The sequence below is a fragment of the Acanthisitta chloris genome, unplaced genomic scaffold, assembly GCF_000695815.1.
Source record: "Acanthisitta chloris isolate BGI_N310 unplaced genomic scaffold, ASM69581v1 scaffold23984, whole genome shotgun sequence".
NCBI classification, from domain to species: Eukaryota; Metazoa; Chordata; class Aves; order Passeriformes; family Acanthisittidae; genus Acanthisitta; species Acanthisitta chloris.
The window spans coordinates 26,306-52,753 of record NW_008670160.1 but is presented as its reverse complement, the minus strand read 5'-3'; the positions used below and the strand labels follow the sequence as shown (position 1 = coordinate 52,753).

Sequence of the window (26,448 nt, the reverse complement as noted above, 5' to 3'; positions counted from 1 at the left end):
CCCCCCCCCCACCTCCAAAAAGCAACGCCTGGGCATTCAAACCATTATTACTTCTCTAAATCCCAAACAAGTTCTGCCCCAAGGCTTGCACTGTCTAGGTCATCCCCTTCCTCTCCTTCCCCAAATCTCCATATCCCCCTGCCTTGTGTCAGCCACTGCTCCATCCCAAACTCCAGCCCTCTCCTGGGCAGGTGATGGGGCACAGTGGAAGGGAGAATGGGTATTTAAACCATTATTGTTTCCCTAAATGCACCCTCAGGTGCCCCCAAACAAGCTCTGGCCCAAGGCTTGCACTTCTAGGTCATCCTCTCCCTCTCCATATGCCCCTGTCTCGCCCCAGCCCACCCCAGGAGCTGCTCCATCCCAAACTCAAACCCTCCCTGGGCAGGTGTTGGGACACAGCAGAAGGGAGAAGGGGCACAGGACCCTGATGGGCTGTGGAACCCCCCTGGGCTACAGGGTGCCATACAGCCTGTCTCTGCTGCAGGGAGTTGGAGGGTGTCCCCAGCACTGCAATCCGAGAAATTGCACTGCTGAAGGAGCTGAAGCATCCCAACATAGTCAGGTAAGACCTGCATGAACCCTCCCCATCAGCTCATTGATGAGCTCCTGCCCTGGGAACTCTGGGGGCTGGCAGCAGGAGGGGTTTTCTGCCCTTCCCTGACTGCACAGACAGGACCAAAATAAACAGGAAAATACAGGAATCACTTGTGCTTCCCCTACTCTCAGCAATAGCTCACAGCACTGCCACTTCACACACAGGCTTGGTCCAAGCTGCTACTGCTGTCCCACATAGTGTTGCCTTTAAATCTGCCCCTCTCTGTCTCAAAGGACTCACAGAGCAGAGTCATCTAGGGGAGGAGGGATGTTTGGGTATTTGCAAAGGTCTGGAGATAGTGCTGAAGGGAAAGCTTGTGCTTCTTTTGCAGGCTCCTGGATGTCATACATAGCCAGAAGAAGCTCTATATAGTGTTTGAGTATCTAAGCCAGGACCTGAAGAAGTACATGGATTCATGCCAAAACAAAAAGCTTCCTTCTAGCTTGGTCAAGGTACAGTGTCAAGGAGTGCCAACCAGCTCTGAGCTGCTCTTATGCAAACTGCACCTGGAAGAGATTCCTCATCTCTGATCTCCAACATTTCAGCTGGGAAACCCTCATGGCACTACTGCTCAGTACATTTATTTCCCAGCTGTTTCTGGGCTCTCCTGGAGAGCATGTTCTCTCATGCTAGGACAAACTGAAGGATCTATTGCTAAATGCCAGTGTAGAGAGAAATGGGTGGGTGGAAGGGACTTGCCACTGCCTGGACTGGAGTCTCTGTCCCCATGGAGGGTAGGAGCAGTTTGTGTGTGCCTGAAGAGTGGCCTGCAAACCTGGTGTTGCACTATAGCAAGGTCTTTTTTCCTATTCAGATCTCTAACTGATCCAAAGCGTGTTGGTTCACATGATCCAGCATTCAAAGTGTTTTCATCACCTGAAATCTCTTCTCTCCTTAGAACTACCTTTTCCAGCTGCTGCAGGGTGTGAGCTTCTGCCACTCGCACAGAGTCATCCATAGGGACTTGAAGCCACAAAACTTGCTCATTAATGAAGCAGGAACAATCAAACTGGCTGATTTTGGACTGGCAAGAGTTTTTGGCGTCCCCCTGCGCACATACACTCATGAGGTAGTGTTGAGGCTCCCTGTGTGGGGTACACAATCCACAGTGGGTGAACAGCAGCAGCAGCACAAGTTACTCATGCATAATGGAAGCACAGCTGTGCCCACATATGTCCTCACAGTGTGCTGGCTGCTTCTACCCTAGCCTGGCTGTGAGCTTGGTTCCTACCTTCTCTGCGTCAGAGTGTCTTGTTGCAGAGTGTGTTGTTGAAGAACGTTCTGTTAGTCCCAATCTTGCTGGCACTAAGATGTCTGTTAATCCAGCAAGGCCTTGGCACAGTCTGATTTGTAGAGTCACTGCCTTACAACTGGGAAGGGAGGATCCCAAACCTCTGGTTTCACCCAGGGAAACCAGGCAGAGCTTGTTTGTTGGTTCCTTTCCAGGTGGTGACTCTGTGGTACCGAGCCCCTGAGATACTGCTGGGATGCAGGTACTACTCAACCCCTGTGGATGTCTGGAGCATTGGCTGCATCTTTGCAGAAATGGTAGGATGGCTTTAAGTAGTTTCTCTAATGAGCAGGGAGGAGGCAGCTGCAGTGGGAAGGAGGAATGAGATGCAGGACATCTGTGATGCTGTAGTCCCACCCTGTGATGGGGTGTGTTTTATTTAAAGTCCATCCCGAGGGTTAGCTGATCCTTATCTTCAGGCTCAGAAGGAAGTCTGCCATCCTCAGGGGCCTGGCACAAGGCCAGAAAAGCTCTGTAGTCCAGCTGCAGTTCCAGGTCCATGGGAACACGATGCTTCTCCTAGCAGAAGAGGTAACTTCAGCCTTGCTGCTCCTGCAGCATTTTGATCCTGGGAGGAGATGGCTCCCTTCCAGATGTCCCCACAGAGGGCTGCAGAGAACTAATGCACACATAGCATGGCAGAGTGAATCTCCTAGGGGTCCACACTCCCCTTGGAAGAGCTCTGGTTATCCCTGCAATTCAATAGCACTATCCCTTCCTCCCGCAGCCCCCATGCTGCAGAGTAGGTGGGAGGGAGTTAGCCTGCAAGAGCAGGTGTTAGGAAACTGGAGATAAAGAGGGATAAGGGACTGGCTGAAAGAGGAACAGCCCCAGGGGAGCGCAGATCCATGGAAAGGAGCTGGAGACATGCTGTCAGACACCTATGATTTTCCCCAACCACTGCCTGGCAGAATTGCTGGGCTGTAACTGCCCTGGTCTGCACCTGCTGGGACAGAGAAGGTACTTGCAGGGGGGAATAGGGCACACAGCTGATGGAAAGGTGGGAACTGGTTTTTGCATTCCTTCCCCCAGGTAACCAGGAAGGTCCTGTTTCCAGGGGACTCTGAGATTGATCAGCTCTTCCAGATCTTTCGCATCCTAGGCACTCCCACCGAGCTGACCTGGCCTGGTGTGACACAGCTGCCTGACTACAAGAGTGCCTTTCCCCGGTGGCCAAAGAAGGAGATGAAGGACATTGTTCCCGACTTAGACCGAGATGGGAGAGACTTACTGACGGTGAGTGAGGGCTCAGAACAAGACCTGGGGACAGACAGGACCTTTTCAAACTGGACAAAGAATGAGAATATTGAGACTGATTGGCCTGGAAGTGTGTTAGCTGATCTGAGTCTAATACTCACCTCTGCCATTGCACAGACACAGAGTCATGGAATAGAGCTCAGTCCTGCTCTGCAGCAGGACTGTCATTGCAGGTTTCTCTAGAAATCATGGCATTGAGGGTCTTGGACTTCTTCTAGCATAATCCCCATGGTAACTTCAGCTGTGGGTGACTCCTGAAGCCCAGAGAAAGGAACAGGCAGGACCAACATCCACAACTGAGCCCAAACACCTGCAGGTGCAATAAATCATTTAATCTTTAAAATTCTGAATCTATTGGGTTTTCTCTTGGCAGCAATTGCTCGTGTATGATCCCAGCAAGCGAATCTCAGCCAAAGCAGCCCTCAGCCACAGCTACTTCCTCTGCAGAAACCCTGAGAGACCTGAACAAGTGTCTCCAGCAACATGTGCTGCGGAGAGACTTCAGATGAGAGGTAATGGCTCTCCCCAAGCTCTTGCACCTTTGGGTAGCAGTGCAGGTCTGGTTTGGGGCACTTAGCAGGGAGCTGGCAGGGACACAGGGTCTTGCTTCTCCTGAGGAGCATGGAAGGGGACATTCTTGGCATTTAGAGATTCTCAGCCTGTTGCTGGGGGAAAGTTTGGGTTACGGCCAGTAGAGCTGTTTTGAAGAGGTCATGTGCAAAAGGGTGGGGATCATTTATCAGCATAAACCATTGAAATGTAGAAAAGAGCCTCTTGCATTAACAAGCTGAGGTGACACAGTGATTCCTGTCCCTCCAGTACTGGAGCATTCCCAGGTCTGTCGGTGGCAGTTTCTGGCACCAGGGCGTGCTGGAGCTCCACTTTGGGAAGGGGAGCATTTCCCTGCTCAGCCCATTGCTGCTGCTGCCGGGTCAGGATTGTCAGCACTAGACAAGTTGTTTAATCTGAGCTGTTTAACAGTGCTGACATTCTGCTCTTTCACAAGATGAAGAGTACTATCCGGTGTCTTAATTTGTACCTTAGCTGGGACCAAGAAGCCAAAAGATCCAGTTAGGATAAAGCAGATCCAGTTAGGATAAAACAATTGCTGCATCTGACTGAAAACAGGAACAGCTAAACCACTGGCTTTCCATCATCATCCCAGATGTAATGCTCTTTCCTTTGGTTTATTGTCTTGGAAATGTTTTTGCTGTTCAAATGTTTGGAGAATTGTTTCTGACTCTTGCTGTGGTTTTGACATCTTCATTTTTTTCTTTTAGTATAGAAAAAAATAAAGGCTTGCTATTTGTTCAGAAACCTTGGTGGTTATTGTTTGGCACAGCCCGTCAGGCTGGTGATGCAGGACAGACTGACTGGTCCTTTTTTTCCACAGAGCTGCTCTTTTCTCCTCATCTCCTGCACTCTTTCTTTTATCCTTTCTAGCCCAAATCCTTGGCAGGTGCAGAGATGTTCTCCCAATTCTGTTATGGAACGAGATTCTGATGGTTCTGCAGCCCAGTGCTGTCTCAGTGGGGTAAGCTGGGCCTGTTTTCCATCTGAGGTTGCCACAAAACAGTTCACAGTTATGTTCTACTTATTTGAAATACTCCAAAGACAGATTTAACTTAGGGAAGCCAAACTTCTGCACTCTTGTTTCTCATGCACATGCACACATGTGCCCTCCTAATAACTGTGATCCCAAGAACTGATTTCAGCACAGCCTGACATCTGTTCTCCTGCAGCACCTTGTGGCCTCTGTGTGGTGACCACCAGCTCACAGGGACACGTTTGAGAGACATGGATGAATTCTACTGTGGGAATAATTTCCATGCCTTTGCATATATGTTGTAAAGAGAATTCATTTTGTACAGACAATGCTCCATTGTTTGCTCCATGTGAACAAACACTCCTGTTGTACCAGACAAACTTTGCAGAAGAGTTTAGGGGTTTTTTTCAGACTAGACTAGACTGCTCAGTCACCTAATCATCTCAACAACTTCACTCAGCCTCAGGTTTTTACCTGGTATTTACCTCTCACCAGGCAGATAGGGAGTGCTTTATCCAAAATGGTTAACTGACTTCCTAATTACCAGAACTCCAAGTCCCTTAGTTACAGAACATTCCCCAAAAACCATTTAATCACCCTATGTGCTGTCAGCAAACTCACCTGTTGGGCAGAACCAAGCTGCTGGAAAGGCAACAGCCTTGTTGCTGATGGATTGTCCCTGCTTTCAGCCAGCCAAGGGGAGCAAAGCCAAGGCATGGCTGTGGAGGCTGTTCCCAGCAACTTTGAAGAGTTGGGACCTGAGGACAGCTGGGAACCACACTGGTCCAGTATCCTGAGTTGCACTGGGATGTGATCCTCACCTGGCCATGCTCCTGTGCTCCAAGGGCTGTTGGGCTTGGTGTGGCAGCTGGAGCTTCTCTCCTGATGTGTCCCCTGGTCCATGTCAGCCCAGCTCCAGCCCTTGCTGCTGATCCAGACCAGCAGAGCTGTGCTGAGAGGAAACAGGCTGGGAATGGATGCACCAGGGTGTGTGCAATAGTTTTCCCCATTGCAAACCAACAAACTGCCCTGCATTGACCATGTTAGCTGAGAAGGCCACAATCACCAGCCATAGGCCTGGCAGTAACCAGAGACCTTGCAGAGTCTGGGCAGACCTCAGACTGGAAACTTGATGTTTCAGGTCATTAATGCTGAGCACTACTTACCCGCAGGAAGGTAATGGGAGCTGAGAGTGTGCTGAGCCTGCCAGAGTGAGACCACTTTCTTCCTGGGGCCCAGACTTCAAATCCCAGCTAGGCTCTATGGAAATACAGCTTATGCTGCTGCTCTGATGAGGGAAGCAGGGGGAGAAAACCTCTGCCCTTATGGATTATTTTGGGTATGTTGGAGTTTCCAAACAGTGTCAGCTACAAGAGCCTTTGGGAGAGGCGTAAGAGCAGTTTTCGGTGTCAATAGGAAGTAATTTTTCTCATCCCACAAAGCCAGGGGATGCTCCACAACGGGGTAGATACTAGGGAAGAACATTTGGGATATGAGATTTGCTTGTTTTAGCAAACACTGAGCAGTGAAAGTTACACAGAGGGGGAACTTCCTTTTATCTCATCTAAGAAAATACCAAGTGCAGATTTTCTGGTACTGCTGGGTGGAACTGCACCCTTGGGTGTTCAAGTCCCTCTTTCAGAGGTGTCCAAATGACCAGGGAGCAAAGCCACATTGTTTTTCACTTTTAAAGACAAACAGAACATATGGACTCACATGAAGAAAGACATTTAGGAGGTTCAGGGCCATGAGACCAGGGGGAGCAAGAGTCTACAAACCCTCTGTAGATTGGGTTTCAGGGTGTGGGATTGCCTGGGGGAGGACTAGCTGTACCTTCAGCCACTTAGCTGCACCTTCAGCCACTTAGCTGCCACAGCCTGCAGAGACAACACAGCCAGAGAAACACTTGCTATGTTTATTGCATGCAGAACGACCCAACCAGAAAACATTCTGTCTCTCCTCCCTTTCTGGGCATAACCATGTTTAACCTACTGCCAGTGGAGTTCCTGCAATCAACCTCCCTTTGGTGTCACAGCAGCCCCCCGGGGACCACGGGGACCCCTCCATGTCAGGCCCATGGTCAGGCTTCCTTCCTTGCACGGCCAAGCTGTGTTGGGAAGCAGGTAGCTAAGAGAGAAGAGTATGCAGCCCTAAATGCTAGATGCTCCATTCCTGTGATGCTGCTGCCTCCGTGGGGAGAGGTGTTTTGTAGGGATGAACTCCTGAAGGAACCAGCCCCAGCACATGCCTGAATCCATTCAATGCCTGAACCGTGAGAGCCTGGGGGAACGGCTTGCCTGGTGGTACCGCTGATACCCCTCCGACGCGGCTGGGAGCAGCAGGAGGTGGCTCAGAGAATCCTTCTGGCAGAGGGCCATGGCCTCCTTGTAGTTTATCTTCTCCTTAGTGACAGGGTCAATGAGATCTTTCTCATAGTTGGATTCATCCTGGAGCCTGTTGGCCAGGTTGCTTGTTATCATCCCCGTCTGGACAGCTTCCAGCACAGGGATGCGACCGGTTTTCTTGGGATCTATGAGCCCTCCAGTTAGATGCTGGACTTGCAGGTAGGGGAAAGCACTGTCCTTGGTCATCCATCCCTTCTGAACTGCTTCCCCCACAGACAGCCTTCGTTTGGTCACTGGGTCCTCAATCCCTGTGAAAGCTTTCTGGGCATTGAGCAGTCTTTGCATGTAGGTCCTGTCAATCAATCCCCTCTCAATCGCCTTATGGACCGAGAACCTGTCCCGAGAAATGAGGTCTATGATGCCCCCCGTGGCAGCCTGGGCTTCCAGGAGCTTCTGAGCTGTCATAGGATCCAGCAGCTTCTTTGCAACAGCAGTTTTGACATTGTACTTGGTGTCAGTGGTGGTATCATACACCCCAGCGATGGGGGATGCATCATCACATATGCCCTTCTGTGAGGCTGAGGGGAAGAAGGTTTGGGTTTGGTGGGTGGTGGGTGATGTGAGAGGGGATTTGGAGATGATGGAGCCAATGGAGAGGGATGAGGGAGGTTTGGTTTCCCCAGCCACCAGCAAGGCGAATTCAGAGATGGGAATCTTGCCATCGCGGTACAGCTGGTACTCCTCCTTTGTGATCCTCCTCAGCCTTAGTGCATCATCGATGGAATACTGCTTCCCACTTTTCTTGTCAAGGAGAAGTGACACTTCCCCATTTGGGCCCAGCGTGGTGACTTCCTCCCAGTCACACTCCAGCTCTTGCAGCTGGATGTACTGGCCTCTGTCTATGATACCTCGTTTATAGGCCTCATAAGGAGACATGTCCTTCCCTGTCTCTGGGTCCAAGATGGAGATCTTGGTGGAGAGGTTTGTCTCTCTCATCTGGGTCTCATGATTGATTTCTTCCCGATTGACCTTTGACTGGAGATCCCGAATGAACCTCTCCTTGTTGTAGATCTGGTCCTTCTCCCTAAGAATGTCTGCCTCCAGCATGGAAAACTCATGTTCCAACTGTTTCTTCTTCTGCCTGTCATTCTCAGTCCGCTGGTTGAGCAGTTTGGACTCCTCCCGAAGGAAGAGAACTTTCTGCTGCTTCTGCCTCTCCAGCTCCCGCAGTTCACTCTCCAGGTTGGCTCTCTCCTGGATGGCCAAGTTCCTGGCTTTCTGCAGCTCCGTCTCTTCGCGAGCCCATGTCCTCTTCATGCCTTCAGCTCTCTCGATCTTCTCCCTGAGCCGCCGCACCTCCTCCTCTGCCTTTTGCTTGGCTCCTCTCTCCCTGCTCAGCAGCTCCCAGATTCGTGCACGCTCGCTCTCCAGCGCTCTGTCCTTTTCCACTCGAATCACTTCCTTGTAGATGGTCTTCTCTTGGGATTTTGTTTTCTGCAGGACATCGACTTGTACCTGCAGGTTCTTGCATTCTCTCTGCAAGCTCAGCACCTCCATCTTCTCCCGGTCCAGCTCCAAGCGCAGGTTGCTGGCAGATTGTTCCAAGACTGGATCCTTCTCCAACTTGACCACTTCTTCCATAATGATCTTCTCTTGCACAGGGGCTGGACTGTCCTCCAGCTCCTTTATTCTCAGTGTAATTTGTCTCATCTCCTTCTCCAGTGCAAGCCTCTTGCTTCTATCCTCCTGAAAGTTAAGCAACTTCTCTTGCTCTTCCACCAGCACACGAACCTGCTGCACCTCACGTTCCAGACGGCGCCTGTTGCTCACCTCCTCGTCCAGACTCCGACTCAGCCTGTTGTGCTCATCTCGGAGCTTGGGATCCTTTTGAGTCAGTATCACCTCCTGGACAACTACCTTTTCCTCTGGCTTTCTCCTCTCCAGCAGCATGTATTTATTCTGCAAGTCATAGATTGCATCCTCTGCAGCTCTCCTCTTCTGAGACATGTTACGCACCTCTTGACGGAGGCGATCAGCTTCTTTTTCCAAGAGTGGATCATTCTCGTATCGGATGACTTCCTTGTTGACCAGCTTGGTTTCCACCTTGGATCTCTCCCTCTTCCATTCATCCCTTTCACCCTGCAGCCTAATGAGCTGCTCTTGGGTCCTGCCATTGGTGTTCACTAGTTCATTGAGCTGCTCTTTCAGTCTGTCAATTTCTCTTAGAATCTCTGGACTCTTTTCATGTTTCACCACCTCCTCTATGACCTCCTTAAACTCCACCACTGGTTTCTGTGACCTGAGGACATTGAGCTCTGCTAAGGCCTCTTCCACTTCACTGTCAATCTTTGTCCTTTTCAGAGTGATTTCCTGCAGCTCCCTTTTCAGGTGTGTAATCTGCCGCTCCGTTTCAGGATCCACCAGGAAAATCTCATTGACCCTCTCTTTCACCTCTATCCTTGGTTTTTGCTTCTCTGCGATGCTGTACTGGCTCTGCAGCTCTCCCAGCTCACCCGTAAGCATCAAATTTTTGCTCCTCTCTTCTTCAATCAGAGTTTTAAGCTTAGAAGTCTCTCTCAATAACTCTGGGTCCTGCTCCACCTGCTTCACCTCCTTAACAATAATTTTGGGTTCTGTTGTTTCAATTAGTCTTTCCACCTCCTCAATCTTGTTCTTCACTTTCACTATTGCTTCTTCTGCAGACTTCCTCTTGAAGGATTCCTCATCAATTTGTACCTGCAAGGTCCTAACAGACTTGAGCATTTCTGGGTTTTTCTCCAGTTTGATCAGCTCCTTCACTACCACTTTCTCTCGGATGTTGGGCTGCTTTCGCTCCAGCATGTGCAGCTCCCTCTTCTGCTGCTCAAGTTCAGAAGCAGCAGCCAAACTTTCCTCCTGGAGACGTTTGATCTCCTGGCGAAGACTGACTGCTTGGCTATCCAGGCTTGGGTTCTTCTCAATTTTTGTGATCTCTTTGGTGAGGAGCTGGGCAGGAACAACTTTCTTCTCATTCTCCATCTGGGCAAGCTTCCTGCTCATCACTTCAATATCTTCTTTCAAACTCTGCCTCTTCTTCCCTTCCTCTTCAATCTGTTGTACCATCCTAGACAGGTTGCTCTCTGCCTGTGGATCTCTATAGTATTCTATCACCTCCTTTTCTTCCACTCTTTCAATTGGCTTCTGAGTCTTCAACATCAGCAACTTGTTTCTGTGTTCCTCCAGGTCCTCTTCAATTCTGGCCACTTTCCTCCTTTCCTCCTCCAGCTGTGATTTCAACCCCTCAGATTCCCTGCTTGTTGCACCTTTGTTTTCAGATTTCTGGGTTTGCTCACGTACTGCTTCAATGTCCTCACGTATTTCCTTCTGCAAGGGAAAAATGAAAAAGAATTCTAAAACAAGGTAGGGAGACTTGAGTCACTCTTTGAGGCATGGCATGGTAGGAGACAAAACTGGCACAAAATCACTGGGGAGCCTCCAGAAGGCTGTGAGCACTAAATTCCAGACACATCCACAAACAAACCTGAAATTCTCAGTCTGTGAATGTTGATTAGATATAGCTGAGAACGGGACTTAAGAACCCTTATCTTTTTTTTTGGCTAGCATAAACTACAGCTTCAGTAAATTGCTGAGGGCCCACAGAGGTGCTAAGAGTCACAACCTAATGTGAGTGTCAGTGAAACTGTGGTTACTTGTGGCGTTTTTTTCAGAGATGTTTCCATTGCTGTCCTTCCTCACCCCTGGATGTGGAGAGGGAGGGGTGGAGGGAGCCCAGGCTGAGCAGATTTCAACCCCCAATCTAGAGTACCCCAATCTTGCTATGGTACCTTCTCAACAAACTTCTTGGCAAACTCCAGACGGCTGAGCTGCTCTTTATTTTCTGCTGCCAGCTCCATGTAGTGCTTAGTTACATCATTCTCCTGAAAAAGAAATAGTGGTGAGAGTTTTGTCCCATCACCCTGACACAGCTCTCTTGCATGGCACATTCTCCCACCCCTCCTTTCACCTGGATATGCTTTGTGTATTGCACAATTCCAGGGATTAGTCACATCTGATTCAACAGAGAGACACAGAGGACTCAGGCAGGAGATGCTGTCCCCATTATCTGAACGCTTGTTAGATGCCTGTTGGCCTACACAGGGTCCAGATTTCTAAATTCACCTTAGGCCACACATGGATAGCAGTTGGCAAACAGCCCAAGGTGATGCAGGAGAACAGAGGTGTAACTGGGAGGAGCACAGGAGCTCTGGCTCAGCCGTACCCTCACACACCTCCCCTGTAAGTTATGTCTTCACACACAATGTGGTAAGGAGGCAACATCAGCAATCACAACCAAAGTACCAGGCACACCCCCAGTTCTGGATCTCATGTGCTGCTTTGCCCCACAGAGAAAGAGATCCCTGATGACATTGATGTTGGGATTAGGACCACAATCAACTGTAAGAGTGGATTAAGGCTTTGCAGAGGACATCGGGGCTTGGGTAAGGAGCTAGACAATGGTTTCCATGCCTTCATCTTAACATTTTACCTGGGCCTGGATGCTTTCCTGCAGGGGGGTCACACGCAGCCTCTTTGCAGCAGAGTCAGTCAGGGAAGGATCCAGAGAAGAGCTGTATTTGCCTGCTTGGAGTTCATAGTCCTGTTCAGAGCAGAAACAGGAGAATCAGGTGGGATCTCTCAGGTGAGGCACTAAGGGAATGCTACATAGGAAAACTCAGCCATACATTGAGTGTGGACTGCACATTCTGGGACAGTTTGACCACGGCATTCTTCTCTGGCTCCTTGCTTTCGATCTCCTCCACCAGCCTCTGCAGGACACACACATGGTGTTAAGGACAGGCTGAAATACAGCAACACAATAATACTCTTGCAGCCTAAAGAGTTAGCTCAACTGAGGGAATGATGGGAACAGGAAAACATTTAAGAAGGCTTTAGAAGATCTCAGCAGAACTTTGACTTGCCCAGGACCTGCTCACACTGATTTATCACATATGAGATGCCAACACAGACACCTCCACAACTCACCATCTGAGCTAGTGAGCTTAGGGGCTGCTTAAAGAAAGAGGCAACACTGCAGCCCAAGGTGCAGTCTTTCAGGATCTGAAAGCATCCTCTCCATGGAGAGGATTTCAGCCTGGGGGTGTCTATCAGAGATGAGGACACCAGCACTGCAGATGAACTGCAGAGTAGGGTGAGACACACCACCTGTGAGCTGCAATCCACTGTCCCTTGTTTTAGTTCATTCACTGTGACAGAGGGAGCACACAATTAGGAGCTGGTTGGTACTACTTTGCATGCTATTCACAAGCAAATTGCCCCATCCCTGTAACATTACAGGCTATGATGCTTGCCCTGGAACACACCTTCTGTGCCTGCAGCTTGTAATTGATCTGGCTTGGCCCATCAGTGGTCTTCACTTGGTGCCTGGGTAGGTTGTTCATCCAGAACATCAGGTTCTCATTGGAGTTTTGGAACTGCTGGTAGGTGAGGCTGATGTTTCTGAGGGTCTTCTCTCTGCACAGCACAAAGGTGAACAGGAACGTTAAGGGGAAGGGCAAATATTCATGTGCAAGTTCTTAAAAAGACTCTAGGGTGAGATGTCGCAACAAACACCAAGATAACAAAAACAAGGGGGTGACAGCTGATCCCTGAGTGGGAAACACAACTCTGTGCCCATCAGGTTTGCTGCTGCAGCATGAACTCAGTTTGGGAGATGGGAGAAAGAAAGAGGCAGGCAACCAGCAGCAATGCTGGTCTGTGTTAGCTAGGAGGAGCAGAGATGATGCCATAGTTCCTCACCGCTGATCCAGCTGGTCTGCAACAGCATGGTAGCGATCGTTGAGGAGCTGCACCTCTCGCTTCTGCCGGGGCAGGTCAGGGCAGTACTCCTGGAAGTTGTTCTGCACAGCACTGCAGCTGTGCTCAGCATCCTTGAGCCCCCGGTTCAGCTTCAGCACACAGTCCTCTTGGGCCACCAGGTCCCTCCTCATCTTCTGCAGGGGGAAAAAACACACCTTCAGGTTTGCATCAGTCGATGCACTAACCAGAAACACCCTCCTAATGCTGTCACTGACTGTGCAGCACCTGGGGGCTGGTCAGGCTCTCAGAGACATGCAAAGTGGAAGAGACGGAGCCATGAGATTTATTCAGTAAAGAAGGTGGGAAGCAAGGTGTGTTGGCCAGTGCATAGAGCAAAACAGAGAAGTTTTGGGGAAGACAAAAGAAGATCACTGTGAGTGCTAAGGATGGGACAGGGAGTTTGGAAACAGGAAAGAATAGGGATGGGTGTGAGGCAGAGCAACACAGGTTAGATGCTGAGGGGTTTATCATGTATTTTAGGGACCCCAGAGGTAACCTAGGAGGGTCAGAGCTTTCTGCTAGCCAGTGAGAGCAGGTCAACCTGCAACACCAACAATAAACTTTCAAGGAGGAGAGCAGGTCAACCTGCAACACCAACATTAAACCTTCAAGGAACAAGTCCTTAGAAAAGCTTCATTACTGGTGCCTTGAGGCTCTCAAATAAGCAAAGTCCAGGAAAAGCTTCATTACTGGTGCCTTGAGGTTCTCAAATAAGCAAAATCCAAGTCTCCCTACCATTGCTGCCTGAGCTCAGAGATGCACTTGCCTTAACATAGAGCCTGATGTTCCCTTACCTGCAGGTCATTGGCTCGATCCTGCAGGGCATTGGGGGATGCAGGAATGATACTGTCCTGAGCCAGCTTGGCCTCAAACGTGCTGACAATCTTGTCTGCGTTCTCAATCTGAGTCTCCAGGTTCAGGGCAGCCTTAGCCCTAGGAAAGTGAAAAACAACAGGACAAGGTTAGCCACAGAAGGCCTCATTCTTCTCCTTTGCTCTCTTATTTTGCATATTTAAGCTTATTTAACATTGGAGCTTCTGCAGCATGGCAGAGAATGAGCAATGTGCACTCACAGCCTAGTCACGCTGCCCAGAAGTAAGATATGTTACATTTTGCACATGCAGCAGAGCTGGGGCACACACCCATTGGGGTGGATTTTCCACAGTGAGGGGATCTGACCTCAGATTACACACAGGAACTCTTTCAGAGGTGCCTTTGATGATGGATGAGAGGTTTCCAACCTGTGCTGGACCTCAACCAACACCCATATAGACCGAAAGCATTTTATCTCATGCTTCTGTGTTGACACCTCTGTGCAAGGTCTTCCTTCCCTCATCCCCACCAGGCCTTGCCACCATCACTCACTTCTCGTTGTACAGGCTGGAGAGCATATTGACATCGTTGTATTTGCTCCTGAGGGCATTCAGTGTGACAGGGAGCTGGGAAGAGGATGTGCTGGTGGGTTTCTTGGAAAGGTAGGTCTCACACTCCTTCTGCAAGGCATCCTTGGCTGCCCCCAGGTTCTCAAGTTTCTTTGTTGTTTCCTGGCACATCAGATGAGAGAAGAGTCACCCAACATAGTCATAACAGTGCTGCTGTGGAAATGTGGCTCCCTCAGGGAGGGATTTGGCTGTGGGGCTCAGGGTGCAGTACCCCTCTAATAAAGAGCTGCTCCTGGGGCACAGCCCCATGAGGCTGTCTCTGCCTGGCAGTGGCAGGGTATGGGAAAGGGATCCAAATAGACAGAGAGGGAAAAAAATTACCTGCCTGAGCCCATCCTTCTGCCAGGACTGGATAAATACCCACACACGAATATGTAACAAGCTCAACTACTGCAGACCCAGACCTTATCTCAGAGGAAATGGGAGGGGCTCCAGGGCACTGCCTCTTTTCCTGCCCCACTGACATCTACCAGTCTGTACTCCCCATCAGGTGAGCCTAAGTTGCTCCTTGGATGCAACTCCCTTTAGCCCTTACTCTTTTTGCTACAGACTTGAGATTGCAGAGTAACAGCATCCCCATGACCAGGCTGAGGACTGGCTCCCCAAGACTGGTACCTGGACCACAGCTCTGAAACAAACCCTCTTGCTACAGAGCCAAAGGAAGGACATGCATTTCCCAAGGGTTTAGCTTAACCTGTCCCATTTCAAGAGTTCAACTCAGCCTGAAACCCTTGCAACTGCAGCATGGCTTTCTCCTTTGAAGCACCAGCTGCCATCTCCCATGTAATTTCTATGTCAACCTGCTTTGGGCCAAAGACACAGTGCTACCAAACTCCTCCTGTTCGAACTTACCTGCTGTTGTTTGATTCTCCTGGCAAGGTCATCCGTGGGGTCACTGTAGTTCACAGGAGTCCTCACTCGGTTCAAGACCTCCTTCTCCACCTGAACCAGGTCCTTGCCAACATGATCCAGGCTGCTGAGAAGCCGGTCAGCTTGGGGATCATCCTGGGCTGCTGGAGGGCTCCTGGACAAACCTGCAGTGAGAGACAGTTTAGGTTAATCCCCTGGCCAGGCAGAGCTTAAGTCCAAAGGAGGCACAAAGACAGCCATGTGGTGCCATGTAGACACATCCCTGCTCAGCTTTGCTGGGAGCCTTTGAACTATAGCTGTGAGGAAAACACAGCTAGCCAGGGGGTGGGATTTAGCCATGGCTGCCTGCTTATTCCACAGCCCCCAGCTAGGGAAGAGAACTGCAAGGAACCCAGATTACAAAGCAGGTTTAATTAAGGTTTCTGGATAGGCACATCCCTCTGCAACACTAAATACCCTGCAGCTGTTGTTGGAGCTGGAGGTCAATCTCAGAGATTTGAGAAGGGCAACAGATTTTAAGTGAGTTGCCCAAGATCACACAGTGAGTCCTTGGCAGAGCTAGGAGTCAAGCTCTTTTCCATAGAGCAGAAGGTAAACTCCCACAGGTGCCTCTGCAGGTACCTGTGTGTGTACTGCAGGTACCTCTGCCCACCCCGGGTGGGTGCTCTGCTTCCAGCCCACTTTGGGAGCTCTGGGAAGGAGGTGCTGGCTTTGGAGAGGGCTGGACTACCCAGCTGACATACCTTGCTGGCTGGGCTGGACCTGCTCCTTGTGGCTGCGTCTCAGGGTGTTCTGAACTGCCACTCGCTTCTGCTTCACTGCATTCAGCTCCCCTTCCAGCCTGTGGGCAGAGAGGAGAACTGTCACCCAGCAGGATGGGACATGGCACTGAGCAAGCCTTGGCAGAACCTGGCACAGCAGCAGCTCCGTGGCTTCTGCTGGGAAGGTATCCTCAAAGGCAGGGGAAGGTGTCCCCAAAGGCAGGGGCAGGCTAGGAGCCTGAAGCCTGTTGTAACTCAGAGACATCCCTTAGGAAAGGGAAGAGCTGCAAGAGCAACCAGTTGGTTTCCCCAGCTGATTTCTCCCAATGGAGCCAGTGTTTTCACCTCTCAGCAGAAGTTTTCAAAGCTGGAAATCTATTTCATATGGCTGCAGTGCTTTGCAGCTTTGCAGCAAGTGAGTACAAGTAACTGCTTCTGGGGCTGCTACACTGGAAATGCCAAATCTAATTTGTGTGTTTCCTAGCAAATGAAAACAGAGTTGGAATCTGCAGGAACTGGAAAGACCAAAAAATATCCCTGGGGGAGAAAAGCCTGATGGAACCAGGAGGAGGGGAACCAACAAGGACCAGACCAGTTCACATCCCTGCCATGAACTGCTCCAACTAAACACCATGCAGTAAACCCAGTAATTCCCAGTTTGCCTGGCTGCTGCCAGACAAGGGCTGTCTGTAGGGCCGGGGCATAGCTCCATGCAGAGGGACGAGATTTCTGGTTCACAACACACATGAAACCCATAAATCCAAAGGAATCTGTAATCTGGGATTCCTGAAGAGGGTGTGAAGAGGGGTATGTCCTGAGGAAGAGCAACACAATGAAGTCCTGGTGCCTGTGTGACTGGGGACCCAACCTCCCACCGTGGGCATGCCCACATGGCTCTGAGCCTGTGCTGTGGCCTTTCCACAGCACCTGAGCAACACTGATTTATCCAAACACCTGGGGACATGATTAAAAGGGTAATGCCAACCTGCCTGCACCACCACCCCATCCTGTGGGAATGGCAGAAGATGACGGAGGAAACAGGCAGCAAACTACACATTGGTTCAAGGAATATTCCTCTGTCTCCAGCTGGGGCTGGCTGCGAGGAGATACCACAGATAACTCCGTCCTGTTTGGCAAGTCCCAAGCTCCAGACGGATTCTGCAATGAATTTAGTCAAACCTATGCAAGTCACATGTTTGGATGAAGAAATATAGCCTGACTGCCAGAAAACTCTTTGACAGCAAGGTCCGTGCAGGGCTGTTGAGGAATGGCAGGCTACTGGATGAGATACCTGGGTGCAGGGAAAAATCCCTCTCCAGGAGGGATTTCATACTAGCTAGTCAAAAGATCTGTGTCCAGCTGCAGTTTCTCTGCAGTCAAGGCAGATAGGCTGGCTATGACCTAGGAGTGAGTCTGAACATCTCTCTGGGTCAGGCTCTCCACTGCAGACTCACCTGTTGACCTTGTCTATGGATTCAGGGTCAGGTGGAGGGATGGAGAAGCAAGCAGAAGGTGCCTCCTGGACCACACCAGTGCTGCTCTGCACCACCCACATCTCTGGGTTGCTGTTGTCCTTCAGAGTGTACTTGTCACCTCTGGTCAGCTGCACCTGGGACAGAGACATAAAACCCAGTTTTGGCTTTCTGGCACTTGAACGGTTCCTCCCACCATGGAGCCAAGATCTGGAGCAACCACAGAAGAATCCAGTTCCCTGCCTCTTCTGAGAGTGCTAACTAGTCAAGCCCTCACCTCCCCAGCATCCCAGTCACAGAGGGTGTCCAAGGTGAGGGGCTGAGACGTTCGCATCCTGCGCAGTTTCAGTGGGCTGATCTCTTTGCTCCTTCTCTTCAGATCAGTGATGCTCTTCTCTGCCTGCTTCACTGCCTTCTCCTCGTTCTAGACAAAACAGGGAAGACAGTGGTTGTGACCAGCCTTGGATGAGAAGGAAGGGCTACACTACACTACAGTGGCTATGTTGGCTATGTGGAAAAGAGCCACACTACAGTGGCTATGCTGGGACCAGATGTCCATATGTGTGGGGTGGACTCAGGAGTTTCTCCATTCTCGATCCCTCCATGTCCCTTCTTCCCTTTTCATTATCAACACTCTCCTTGGTTTCCTTTGCTCACAGCAGATCTGCCCTTGAAGGCAGAGCCTGAGTTAGCCATAGGTGAACCCACACTGTCATATTAAATCTCCTGAATAAGTTTTCCTTTTCAGAAATGGAACAGAGACCTGTCAAAAGGTGGCTGCATTCCAGTGTCAGAAGGTACTGAGATCCCAGCACCTCTTGAGAGCTCAATGTGTTGCGTGCATGGGGAGATACCACATTGAACATGTCACCTCCCTCTCTGCCAGGCAAATGTTCCTTTCCTATCTGCATCTCATCCCTGAGGTCAGATTTCTTTATTCCCTCCCATGCCCTTGACTCATGAGTGCTGAGGAGATGGGAGGACCTTTTCCTGCTGCTTGGTGCCAGCAGCTCACGCTCTGTGGGCTCTCTAATCCCAGTGTCTCATGTTAAGGACAACACACAGCACCTCCCTGCACTTCTCCTTTACTCTGATGGTGACCTGGGGCCTGGCTGTGTGGCACTGATGGGGACAGTCCCAGGGGTGACTGCCGTGCAGTGTGAGCAGCATGGCTACAGGGACTCAGCACCCAGAGCACAGTGGGAGTACAGTCATGGACTTCCCCCTTCCTAGCACAGAGCTGTCCCCACAGGACTATTTACCCAGCTCTTCCCCTTCCCCACTGTTACTTATTGGGGAGGTTATAACTTTGGATTTGCCCCTTAGGTCTGGCTGGTGCCATCAGCCCTGAAGACCTCACCTCCAGCTGAAGCAGCAGATCTGACACCACCCCAGGGCTGTCTTTGTTAAACTTGCTGTATTTAGTGTCCAGGTCAGAGCTCATCTTCTTCAGGGAGCGGCTCACAGCCTCAGCATCATCCTGGAACTGGAGGTGTGGGTAAGAAAACAGTCAGGGATGGGGGGACATTACTATCTCCAAACCCAGTGGGTTTGCTCAGTTCCCAGCAATTTCTAAAGGACTGTGTTTTGAGATGTGTTTCCCCAAAATACCTTGACTAGGTACAGGCAGAGGATCTCCCATCCTCATCCCTTTGCTGGCTCTCCTCCCAGCCTGCCCTGCAGCCCTGTGGCCCATGCTCCCCTCGTTGCTTTTTACCTTCTTGTAGCTCTCCACGTTTTTCAGTTGGCTCTCCTGGCAAATACAGAGGTTCAGGAAATTCTGCCACTCGTTCTTCAAGGCTTCCTGGTGAGCCTGTGGTGGGACAGAGCATGACTCAGTGGGCTCCAGTTAGTCCCACCTCCAACACCTGTCTCCTTTCCCCAGGAATCAGAGGAAGAGCAGAGACAAAGCTGTGCACAGGCATTGCCTGATGCTGAGCCTGAGAGATGACTCTCCTGGACAAAGACCTGGCTCCTACAGAGCAACCACCATTCCTCAAGGGGTTTCAGCTCGAGTGGTGTTGGGGACTGAGAGCCCACCTTAGCCTGACATTGCATCTTCAGGCTTGGAAATACAACCTTGGAGGCTGGGAGCTGGTTTCATCTGGCAGAAGTCACACCATGTCATGGCTGGAGTTTCACAGCAGTGTGAATTTGGCTGCATTGACCTCATGTCTGAGCACCAGAGCAGAAGCTGGTCCTGGTACACAGATATTAGCCACTATCTCCTGGATATTTTGGAAAGGGTGAAGACCCTGCACTGCTCTCAGCTTCCCCACAGGTTTGGAGCAGGCAGAGAGGTACTGCAGTACAGCTAGTGCAGAATGGGAGGAAAGAGTAACATAACTGCAGAAATGGTGAAGGAGTCTCCTCTGACCTACCTCCTGGCTCTTGATGCACAGACACAACCTTGTTCTACTACAGGGTTTGGTACGAGACCCCTCTCCCTACCTGGATAGGCTTGATGGCTGGGTGCTTTAGCTCAATCATCCTGTCCCCATCATCCTGGAGGTTGTTCACAAACTCCTCCTGGCTGAGCAGCTCACTGGACTTGAAATCCTGGAGGGGAAAAGAAACTTCATGACCTTGGGAGCATGCAGGGAGCACAGAGAGGTCTCTTGGGGCACCAAACCCCAACATAACAGAGATAAGGCTCCCAAAGCATAGACAACCATCTTTGTTTGTTTTTTTTTTAAAAAGAAGGGGCTAGGCAAAGCTAAAACAAATTAGACACACTTGGGCCTCAGAATGCATCAGAGCATTCATTCAAAGAGCATTTTCCTAAGGAATTTTCCCTCTCTTCTTCCTGATCCCAGCACATAGCCATCACTGGGTGCTGTACCTTGGCCATTGAGGCTGATGTGATGCTCAACCATTCCCTCCCCTCTGACCATGGAGAGCCTCACCAACAGCTCTCTAATGTATGATCCCACATTCCAGCTCAGGGACAGGAGACTCATCCCTCAGGACAGAGTGGCTCATCCCCAATTCCAGCATGGATCCAGAGGGTCTCTTCCACCTCTGTTTCAGTGCCCAGCACATCCAGGCTGTCTGGGGAGAGCCCCAGGCTCAGGGCTGGTGATGGATGTCCAGGATGTTGGGATCCACCTGGCAAATCTCACATGCCAGGCTTGGCCAGCCTCTGACAGCCAGGACTTACTGCCACCCAAGAGCTCACCTCGTACTCCCGACGCACGCTCTGGACATCCATCATTTGGTCACTCCAGTCCTGCTTCAGGATCTTGGTCTGCTGGTCTGTCAGGTAGCCCAGCTCCTTGGTGCAGCCCTGGAGGTGGTGGTAGAGGCTGCCCAGGCTCTGCCCTCGCCAGATGGAGGCTTTCTGCCCATGCACACAGGAGAGAGGCAGTGTCAGTGCTCAGCCCAGGGAGCTCCTGTCCCCTTCTAGTCCTCCTCTCCCCCAGGACCCCACTTGTGTTGCACATCCCTTGGGAGATTCCCAGAGACCTTGGTGAGAAATCTGCCACCACTAACTCTTATCTGATGGGGCTGTGGTTCCCTTTCGCTCCTCACAGACAGGATATGTTTGTCTAACCAGAATCCCAAGTGTGGGTTGGTGCCCCAGGCAGTCTCAGAGCTGCCCCAGCTCTGCTGTATTTCTCACAAATCCCATTTTCAGCATTAACCTTCACAGGCCCAGCTGGCTAAACCCAGGACCTTCTTCCCAGCCACCTTCTTTGCTCTGGCTGCTCATGTTCTCTCTGGAGCCCTTGTTAGAGATCAGGGCAAACCTCAACATTTGCAATCCTGATCTGGAACAGCGCGTGGGCTGGGACAGATTTCCTGCTGCCTCCATAACCTTGTGCTCATGGACAGATAGGCAATTCCAGATCTGTGACCCATGAAGAGGAGAGACATGGATCTCACCCACAGCACTGCCCTGAGGGCAGCAAGTGTGCTCTCAATTTACACCCATTCAGAGCTGGGGAGGAAATGGGGAGAAGATGAGGGATATGACTTCACTGTGCAAGCCCAGAGGTAGTTCCTGCTCTGAGCTGGGCATTCCCTGTCCATCATACTCTGCTGTATGTCCCCATCTGTCCAGAAAACCACCAAGAAGCTTACCAGCAAGTCCTTGTACTGGCTTTTTAAATCTGCCACATCCTGGGTTACAGCACAGCCAAGACCAAGGAGGGGTGGGGAAAAAAAAGGAAGAAAAAAAAAAGCTGTTACCAAAACATGTGGTAGATGCTGATGAGCTGATTTATGGAATATGCTTTAGAAACCATCCAGGAACCACCTCCCTGGCCCCTGCATGGATCAATCTGTCCAGCTCAGGTCCCCCATGCCCTCTGCAGAACAAGGGTGGACATTCACTATGTGGAGGCGCAGACAGTGAGCAGAGCCTGTGGGTCCCACAGGAACGAGGATGGGATGGAGGGTGTCTTACCCCAGTACGGAGGTTCTTGATCTGGAGGCCATAGGCTTCAATCTCCTTCTGGAGAATGTTGTGCTCAGCTACTTGCTTTTCCAGCTCTGACATGCCAGGGCCATACTGTCCTGCATTGACTTGTTTCTGTGCAAAAGGAGTTAGGCAAAAGACTTTATTTCAGGGAGAAACCTCAGTGAGTGCTGGCAGGGCATGAAAAGATCTGGTATCTGATAATAGTTCAGGAGGAAGGGAAGGGATCTTGTTTCCCGTGATCGGTTTGTTGCCAACATGCACTGGATGCACTTAGTTACCATCCAAATTTCAAGGGAATTCAAATTGCCTCCAAAGTGACCTCTGAATACCTGAGACTTTTCAGCATGAAACCCTCAAAGGTAAGACTGTAAAGTCCCTGAAGACATCACCTTCTCCATCCTTTCATCCCACAGCAGGGCTCTCTACCTGATCCCCCTCTGGCAATTCTTTATCTGAAGGGGTCATTCCAGAGGGTACTCCAGAGGGTTTTAAGAGGAGGGAGAAGAGTCCTTCTCCTACCCAGAGCAACCGAATTATTTCCACCCCCACTGCAACATCCTTGCGTGATTCCGAGCACACAGTGGGTGGCAGAACCCTAGAGGAAACAGCAAATATTATCTGGCTTTGGGAGATGCATCCAAAACCAGCTGCTCTTACCATCTTTTGGTCCAGGATCCCAGCCCAGTCTACCCTGGGCCCCATGTCAGGGACGTTCAGTTGTTCATAGAGAGCCCTGTACTCTGCACACAGCTGTGTCACACGGTCATGGAGCTGCTGGATGCTGCCAAGGAGAAAAGGCACATGTCTCTGTGTCTGGAAGGAGGGGAAACAAGCTGGGGTTTGTGGAGCCCACATTTCACTGGCAAGACCCAGGCTACTTTCTTGTCCCTTTGTGGCATTGGCTTCCTTAAGCAGTGGAGACACTTATCCTGCTGCGCCTCATCTCCAGGGATGTGTCAGGAGTTACAACCCAGAAGGATGCTGCAGGGAGATCAGGGCTGTCTCCTCCCAGCTAGTAAACAATTCTTCCTGATTTCCACACAAAAGGGCTGGAAGTGAAGGGGAGCAAAGTACCAGAAGCCAGCTGAAGTCTTCTCCCACTCCAACACTCACCTTTGACTCTCTGCCTGAGCAAAAGACACTTATTTTAGGAAAGGCGGAGGAAAAAGAGATGTGCTCTGAGAGTGAGGTCATGTTTTAGCTCTGCATTCTTCAGGTACCTTTTACAAGTGCTCCCAAAAGACTGTGACCTCTTGGGAAGTCACTCTGGCAGACACCCTGCACACCACTGCCTTCACAATAGATTGGCAGAAGCCTTGACTTTAAGGCTAAGCTTTATGGGGAGAAGGGTGAAAGTATCTCTCATGACAATGATTGGAGCTCGGTGTAGATCCCAGGGGGTTCCCAATTTCTCTGTCTCCCCATCACAGCAGTCCCCTCTGCTGTACTCACTCTTTCTCTATCTCATTAGCCTGTGGATGTTTGAGCCGCTTGGCACGGTCCACGTCCAAGAAGAGATCCTTCAGCAAGGTCTCTGCTTCCTTCAGGTTCCTGGCATTCTCTGACTGGAACTCGAAAGCCTTGTTCTTCTGGTGGTTGCTGGAATCCTGGAGAGCAGGGAAGACAGAGGAAGGAGCCTGGTTGGACTACACAGACCTCACAACATTTTCTCTGCCCAATGCAGAAGGCCTGGATGTTCAACACATTGACCACCTGATGCAAAGGTGCTGCTGGGGAGCTCATCCCAGCTCAGCCACCTGCTCCAGCATCCCTCCTGCCCTGGGACCAGTGTGGGTCAGGCTGGCTGCCTCTGAGGGTGCTGGGAGGCTCAGGGCTGTGCTGCCTGAGGTGATACAGCCTTGGCTGTGGGAAGCACGAGGCACTGAGCAGAAAGCACAAGGCTAGAATTTGGGAGGCCCCAGTACACAGCCCCAGGGGCTGGGAGGCTCTGTGGAGTGTCTGTTCCTCCCCAGCCTCTAGTCAGCCCCCAAACCTGCACCAGCATGCACAGACACCTGACCTGTTATCCTAGACACCAAAATCTTTCACTTCCCCACCACAACTCACCTGCTTGAGTCTGGACTGTGTCTCCAGGATGTCCTTCTCCACCTGGTCAGCATTTGTCTGCATGCGGGAGATGAGCACAGCCAACTCATTTGTTGAGGACCTGAGAGAGGGAACAGCAAAGCTGATGGGTGGGTGAAGGCAACTCTCACCTTCCTCCTCACTGCCCAGGACCTGGCTCAGGTGTGGTTCTTCAGGCATTTTTCCCCATGTCACCCTGGTCTCCACAGAAAGAGTGGGAGCTGTAGCCAAGGGCATGGACACACATAAGTGGTTGGTGTCTGGGTGTTGCCTTCAGCCAAGAGAAGGTAAGAGCTGGTGTGTCCAGATCGAGTGGGCGATGGGTTTTCACTCATCGCACAGCTCATCTGCACAACTCCTTGCTGCAGACGCTCAAAAGTCTGTGTGGATTCAAAAAAAAGCCCATTAGAGGAGCAAACATAAACACTGTAGGGTTCCCCAAGGCACTGACACTACATCTGGGTTGGGAAGACCTGAAGCCACAGACAGCTGGAGGCCAGGAGAGCACCCTGCAGAGGCAGCACAACATGCTCTCCCTGTTTGGAGGCACTTCCCTGGGTGTTGGCAGAGATGCCCCTTCAGCCTGACCCAGAGCTGCCATTGCTGCCTTGTTCTGTGCAAAGGGCTCTGCAGTTGGGCCCCCTGAGACACTGGAGAGCCCAGTGCCACCTCTGGGCTGCAGAGGACACAGATTTGCTATGCAGACCACAAGCCCCTCTGGCTGCTCTGTAGGCTGCTGGTCATGCTGTCTTCAGGGCTGGGGGAGGAATTTCCCAAGGCCATGGCACACCTACCAGCCCTCCTCACCCCAGTGAAGGTTCACTGAAGGTCCCAAACAGACCATTCCTATCACCTCAGTGCCATCACAACCTTTAGTCCACCACTATTACGAGTGAGCACTGAGAGCCCTGCCAAAACAGCTGGATCCAGAGCCTGCAGCAAGGAGTGGGATGGTGCCTAAAGCTCCCTGTGGACAAGGAGTCACAAACCTTGGTGTCACCTTTGTCCTTATGTCCTGTTCTTTTTAACAGCATCTGCCCTTGAGGACAGCTCCAGCCCAACCCTGCAGGCAGGGAGAGCTCTGTGCTGCCAGGATGTGGGCAGGGGCAGGAGGGTGTGGACTGATAGCATCATGCAGGGACTTAGAATGCTACCGATGGGACAAAGTTCAGCAGAGGATCAGCTCTGTTGTGTGCCACTCCAGGGTCTGAGTCCAGGAGGAAAGAGTTTGAGCAGCTGCAATGGGACACTGCACAGGGGTCAGCTGGAGGGGGGACACTTCTTCAGGGCAGACTGGTACCTCTTTGGTGGAAGAAGGTAGGAGAAAGGTGATGTCTTGCAGCAAAGCCACCACATCTGCCCTCCAGCCATGTGCTTTCCTTCCCAGCCCTTGAATCCACTGAAGGACAGGGGGAAGTGGTTCCCTTAATGGCTCTGTCATTGCTCCAACTCCTCATTGTGGCTCCATCTGTTCCACGGTTCATTCCAAAGACTGGAGCAGATGCTGGGATGTTCATTTATCACAGCCCCAAGTGACTGTAATGTGCCAGTGAGTGTTATGGTCACCCCAAGCCAAACACTCGATTGCCACAGCTCCTGCTTGAAGTGAGCTCAGCCCACGCTGCCCTCAGCCTGCATAACTCTGGAGGAGGCACAGCCCCAGTGCTCCTGCTCACAGCATCCTCCTGTCCCTTTCTCCACCTCCTCCCCTGGTTTTGATTTCCCAAGAGGGCTGTGTGGGCCTTTGACAATGCAGCAGCTCTCAGCTGCCCCAGGAGCTTTGGGCTGTCAGCATCTCCCAGCCATGCCCCAACTTCCCTGCCTGGAATGCATGTCAGCAGAGTAAACCAGGACTGCTGCACTCCAGCTGTGCTCCTTGCCCAGGGCCTAATTCCAGAGAGCACAGAGCCAAAGAGCCCAAGCAGGGCATTCAGCATCATCACCACCATCAAAGCATCACCCTCTGCTACAACCTCTCCTTCACATCCCATTAAAAAGGCCCCAAGGATGCCTTTCCTGGGGTAAGCCACAGTGCCCAGGGAGATGAGCACTGGCCCTGAGTCCCAGAACAGGGTGGATTGGGAGCAGAACACAGCCAGGATTCAGTCCCCATGAGCCTAAGTGTGCAGCAGGCTGGAATCTCTCGGCGGTCTCCCCTCCCCTGGAGGTTACACAATCTCCCACTCATCCCTAACACGCCTGGAATGAGGTGGTGTCCCATGAGCAAACACTTGAGCACCACCCAAATTTCCTGCCTGGGCTCTCTCTGCACTGGGAGGAGAGTGTGAGTCACAGGCTGGGCTGGCTGCTGTCCCAGGGGATGGACACCTCTCCTGGTGCTCTGGGGAGAGCACTGTTCCCCCAGAGGTCTGGCTGAATTCACCTCCCACCTGGGAAGAGTGGATGGGTTGTCCAGTTTGAGCCTGTCCCAGTTTGTGATGATACTGTGGATACCTCTGTGCTGCTCCAAGAGGAGAGAAGTGAGGATCCATCCTTCCCAGG

The 26,448-nt window shown here is 51.2% G+C and overlaps 2 protein-coding genes across 2 annotated transcripts in view; one reads left to right on the top strand and one right to left on the bottom strand.

Annotated features, from left to right (window-relative positions):
- CDK3 (cyclin-dependent kinase 3) overlaps window positions 1–4,178 on the top strand; it is a 4,726-nt gene extending 548 nt beyond the window's left edge. The window contains exons 2-8 of the mRNA XM_009073586.1: window positions 488–565; window positions 930–1,050; window positions 1,497–1,667; window positions 2,045–2,146; window positions 2,922–3,125; window positions 3,520–3,658; window positions 4,153–4,178. Of these exons, the coding sequence (XP_009071834.1) occupies window positions 488–565; window positions 930–1,050; window positions 1,497–1,667; window positions 2,045–2,146; window positions 2,922–3,125; window positions 3,520–3,658; window positions 4,153–4,178 (841 nt within the window). The remainder of the gene's footprint in view (window positions 1–487; window positions 566–929; window positions 1,051–1,496; window positions 1,668–2,044; window positions 2,147–2,921; window positions 3,126–3,519; window positions 3,659–4,152) is intronic.
- Window positions 4,179–6,950: 2,772 nt separating this feature from the next.
- Window positions 6,951–26,448, bottom strand: part of EVPL (envoplakin) — a 22,867-nt gene continuing 3,369 nt past the window's right edge. The window contains exons 2-22 of the mRNA XM_009073585.1: window positions 23,929–24,028; window positions 23,314–23,468; window positions 22,519–22,642; window positions 21,847–21,972; window positions 21,522–21,560; window positions 20,617–20,778; window positions 19,890–19,997; window positions 19,156–19,251; window positions 18,799–18,924; window positions 17,716–17,862; window positions 17,421–17,575; window positions 15,949–16,046; window positions 15,188–15,369; window positions 14,259–14,437; window positions 13,688–13,826; window positions 12,834–13,027; window positions 12,398–12,548; window positions 11,759–11,842; window positions 11,563–11,673; window positions 10,862–10,954; window positions 6,951–10,400 (exon numbers count right to left, since the gene is read on the bottom strand). Of these exons, the coding sequence (XP_009071833.1) occupies window positions 6,951–10,400; window positions 10,862–10,954; window positions 11,563–11,673; window positions 11,759–11,842; window positions 12,398–12,548; window positions 12,834–13,027; window positions 13,688–13,826; window positions 14,259–14,437; window positions 15,188–15,369; window positions 15,949–16,046; window positions 17,421–17,575; window positions 17,716–17,862; window positions 18,799–18,924; window positions 19,156–19,251; window positions 19,890–19,997; window positions 20,617–20,778; window positions 21,522–21,560; window positions 21,847–21,972; window positions 22,519–22,642; window positions 23,314–23,468; window positions 23,929–24,028 (6,019 nt within the window). The remainder of the gene's footprint in view (window positions 10,401–10,861; window positions 10,955–11,562; window positions 11,674–11,758; window positions 11,843–12,397; window positions 12,549–12,833; window positions 13,028–13,687; window positions 13,827–14,258; window positions 14,438–15,187; window positions 15,370–15,948; window positions 16,047–17,420; window positions 17,576–17,715; window positions 17,863–18,798; window positions 18,925–19,155; window positions 19,252–19,889; window positions 19,998–20,616; window positions 20,779–21,521; window positions 21,561–21,846; window positions 21,973–22,518; window positions 22,643–23,313; window positions 23,469–23,928; window positions 24,029–26,448) is intronic.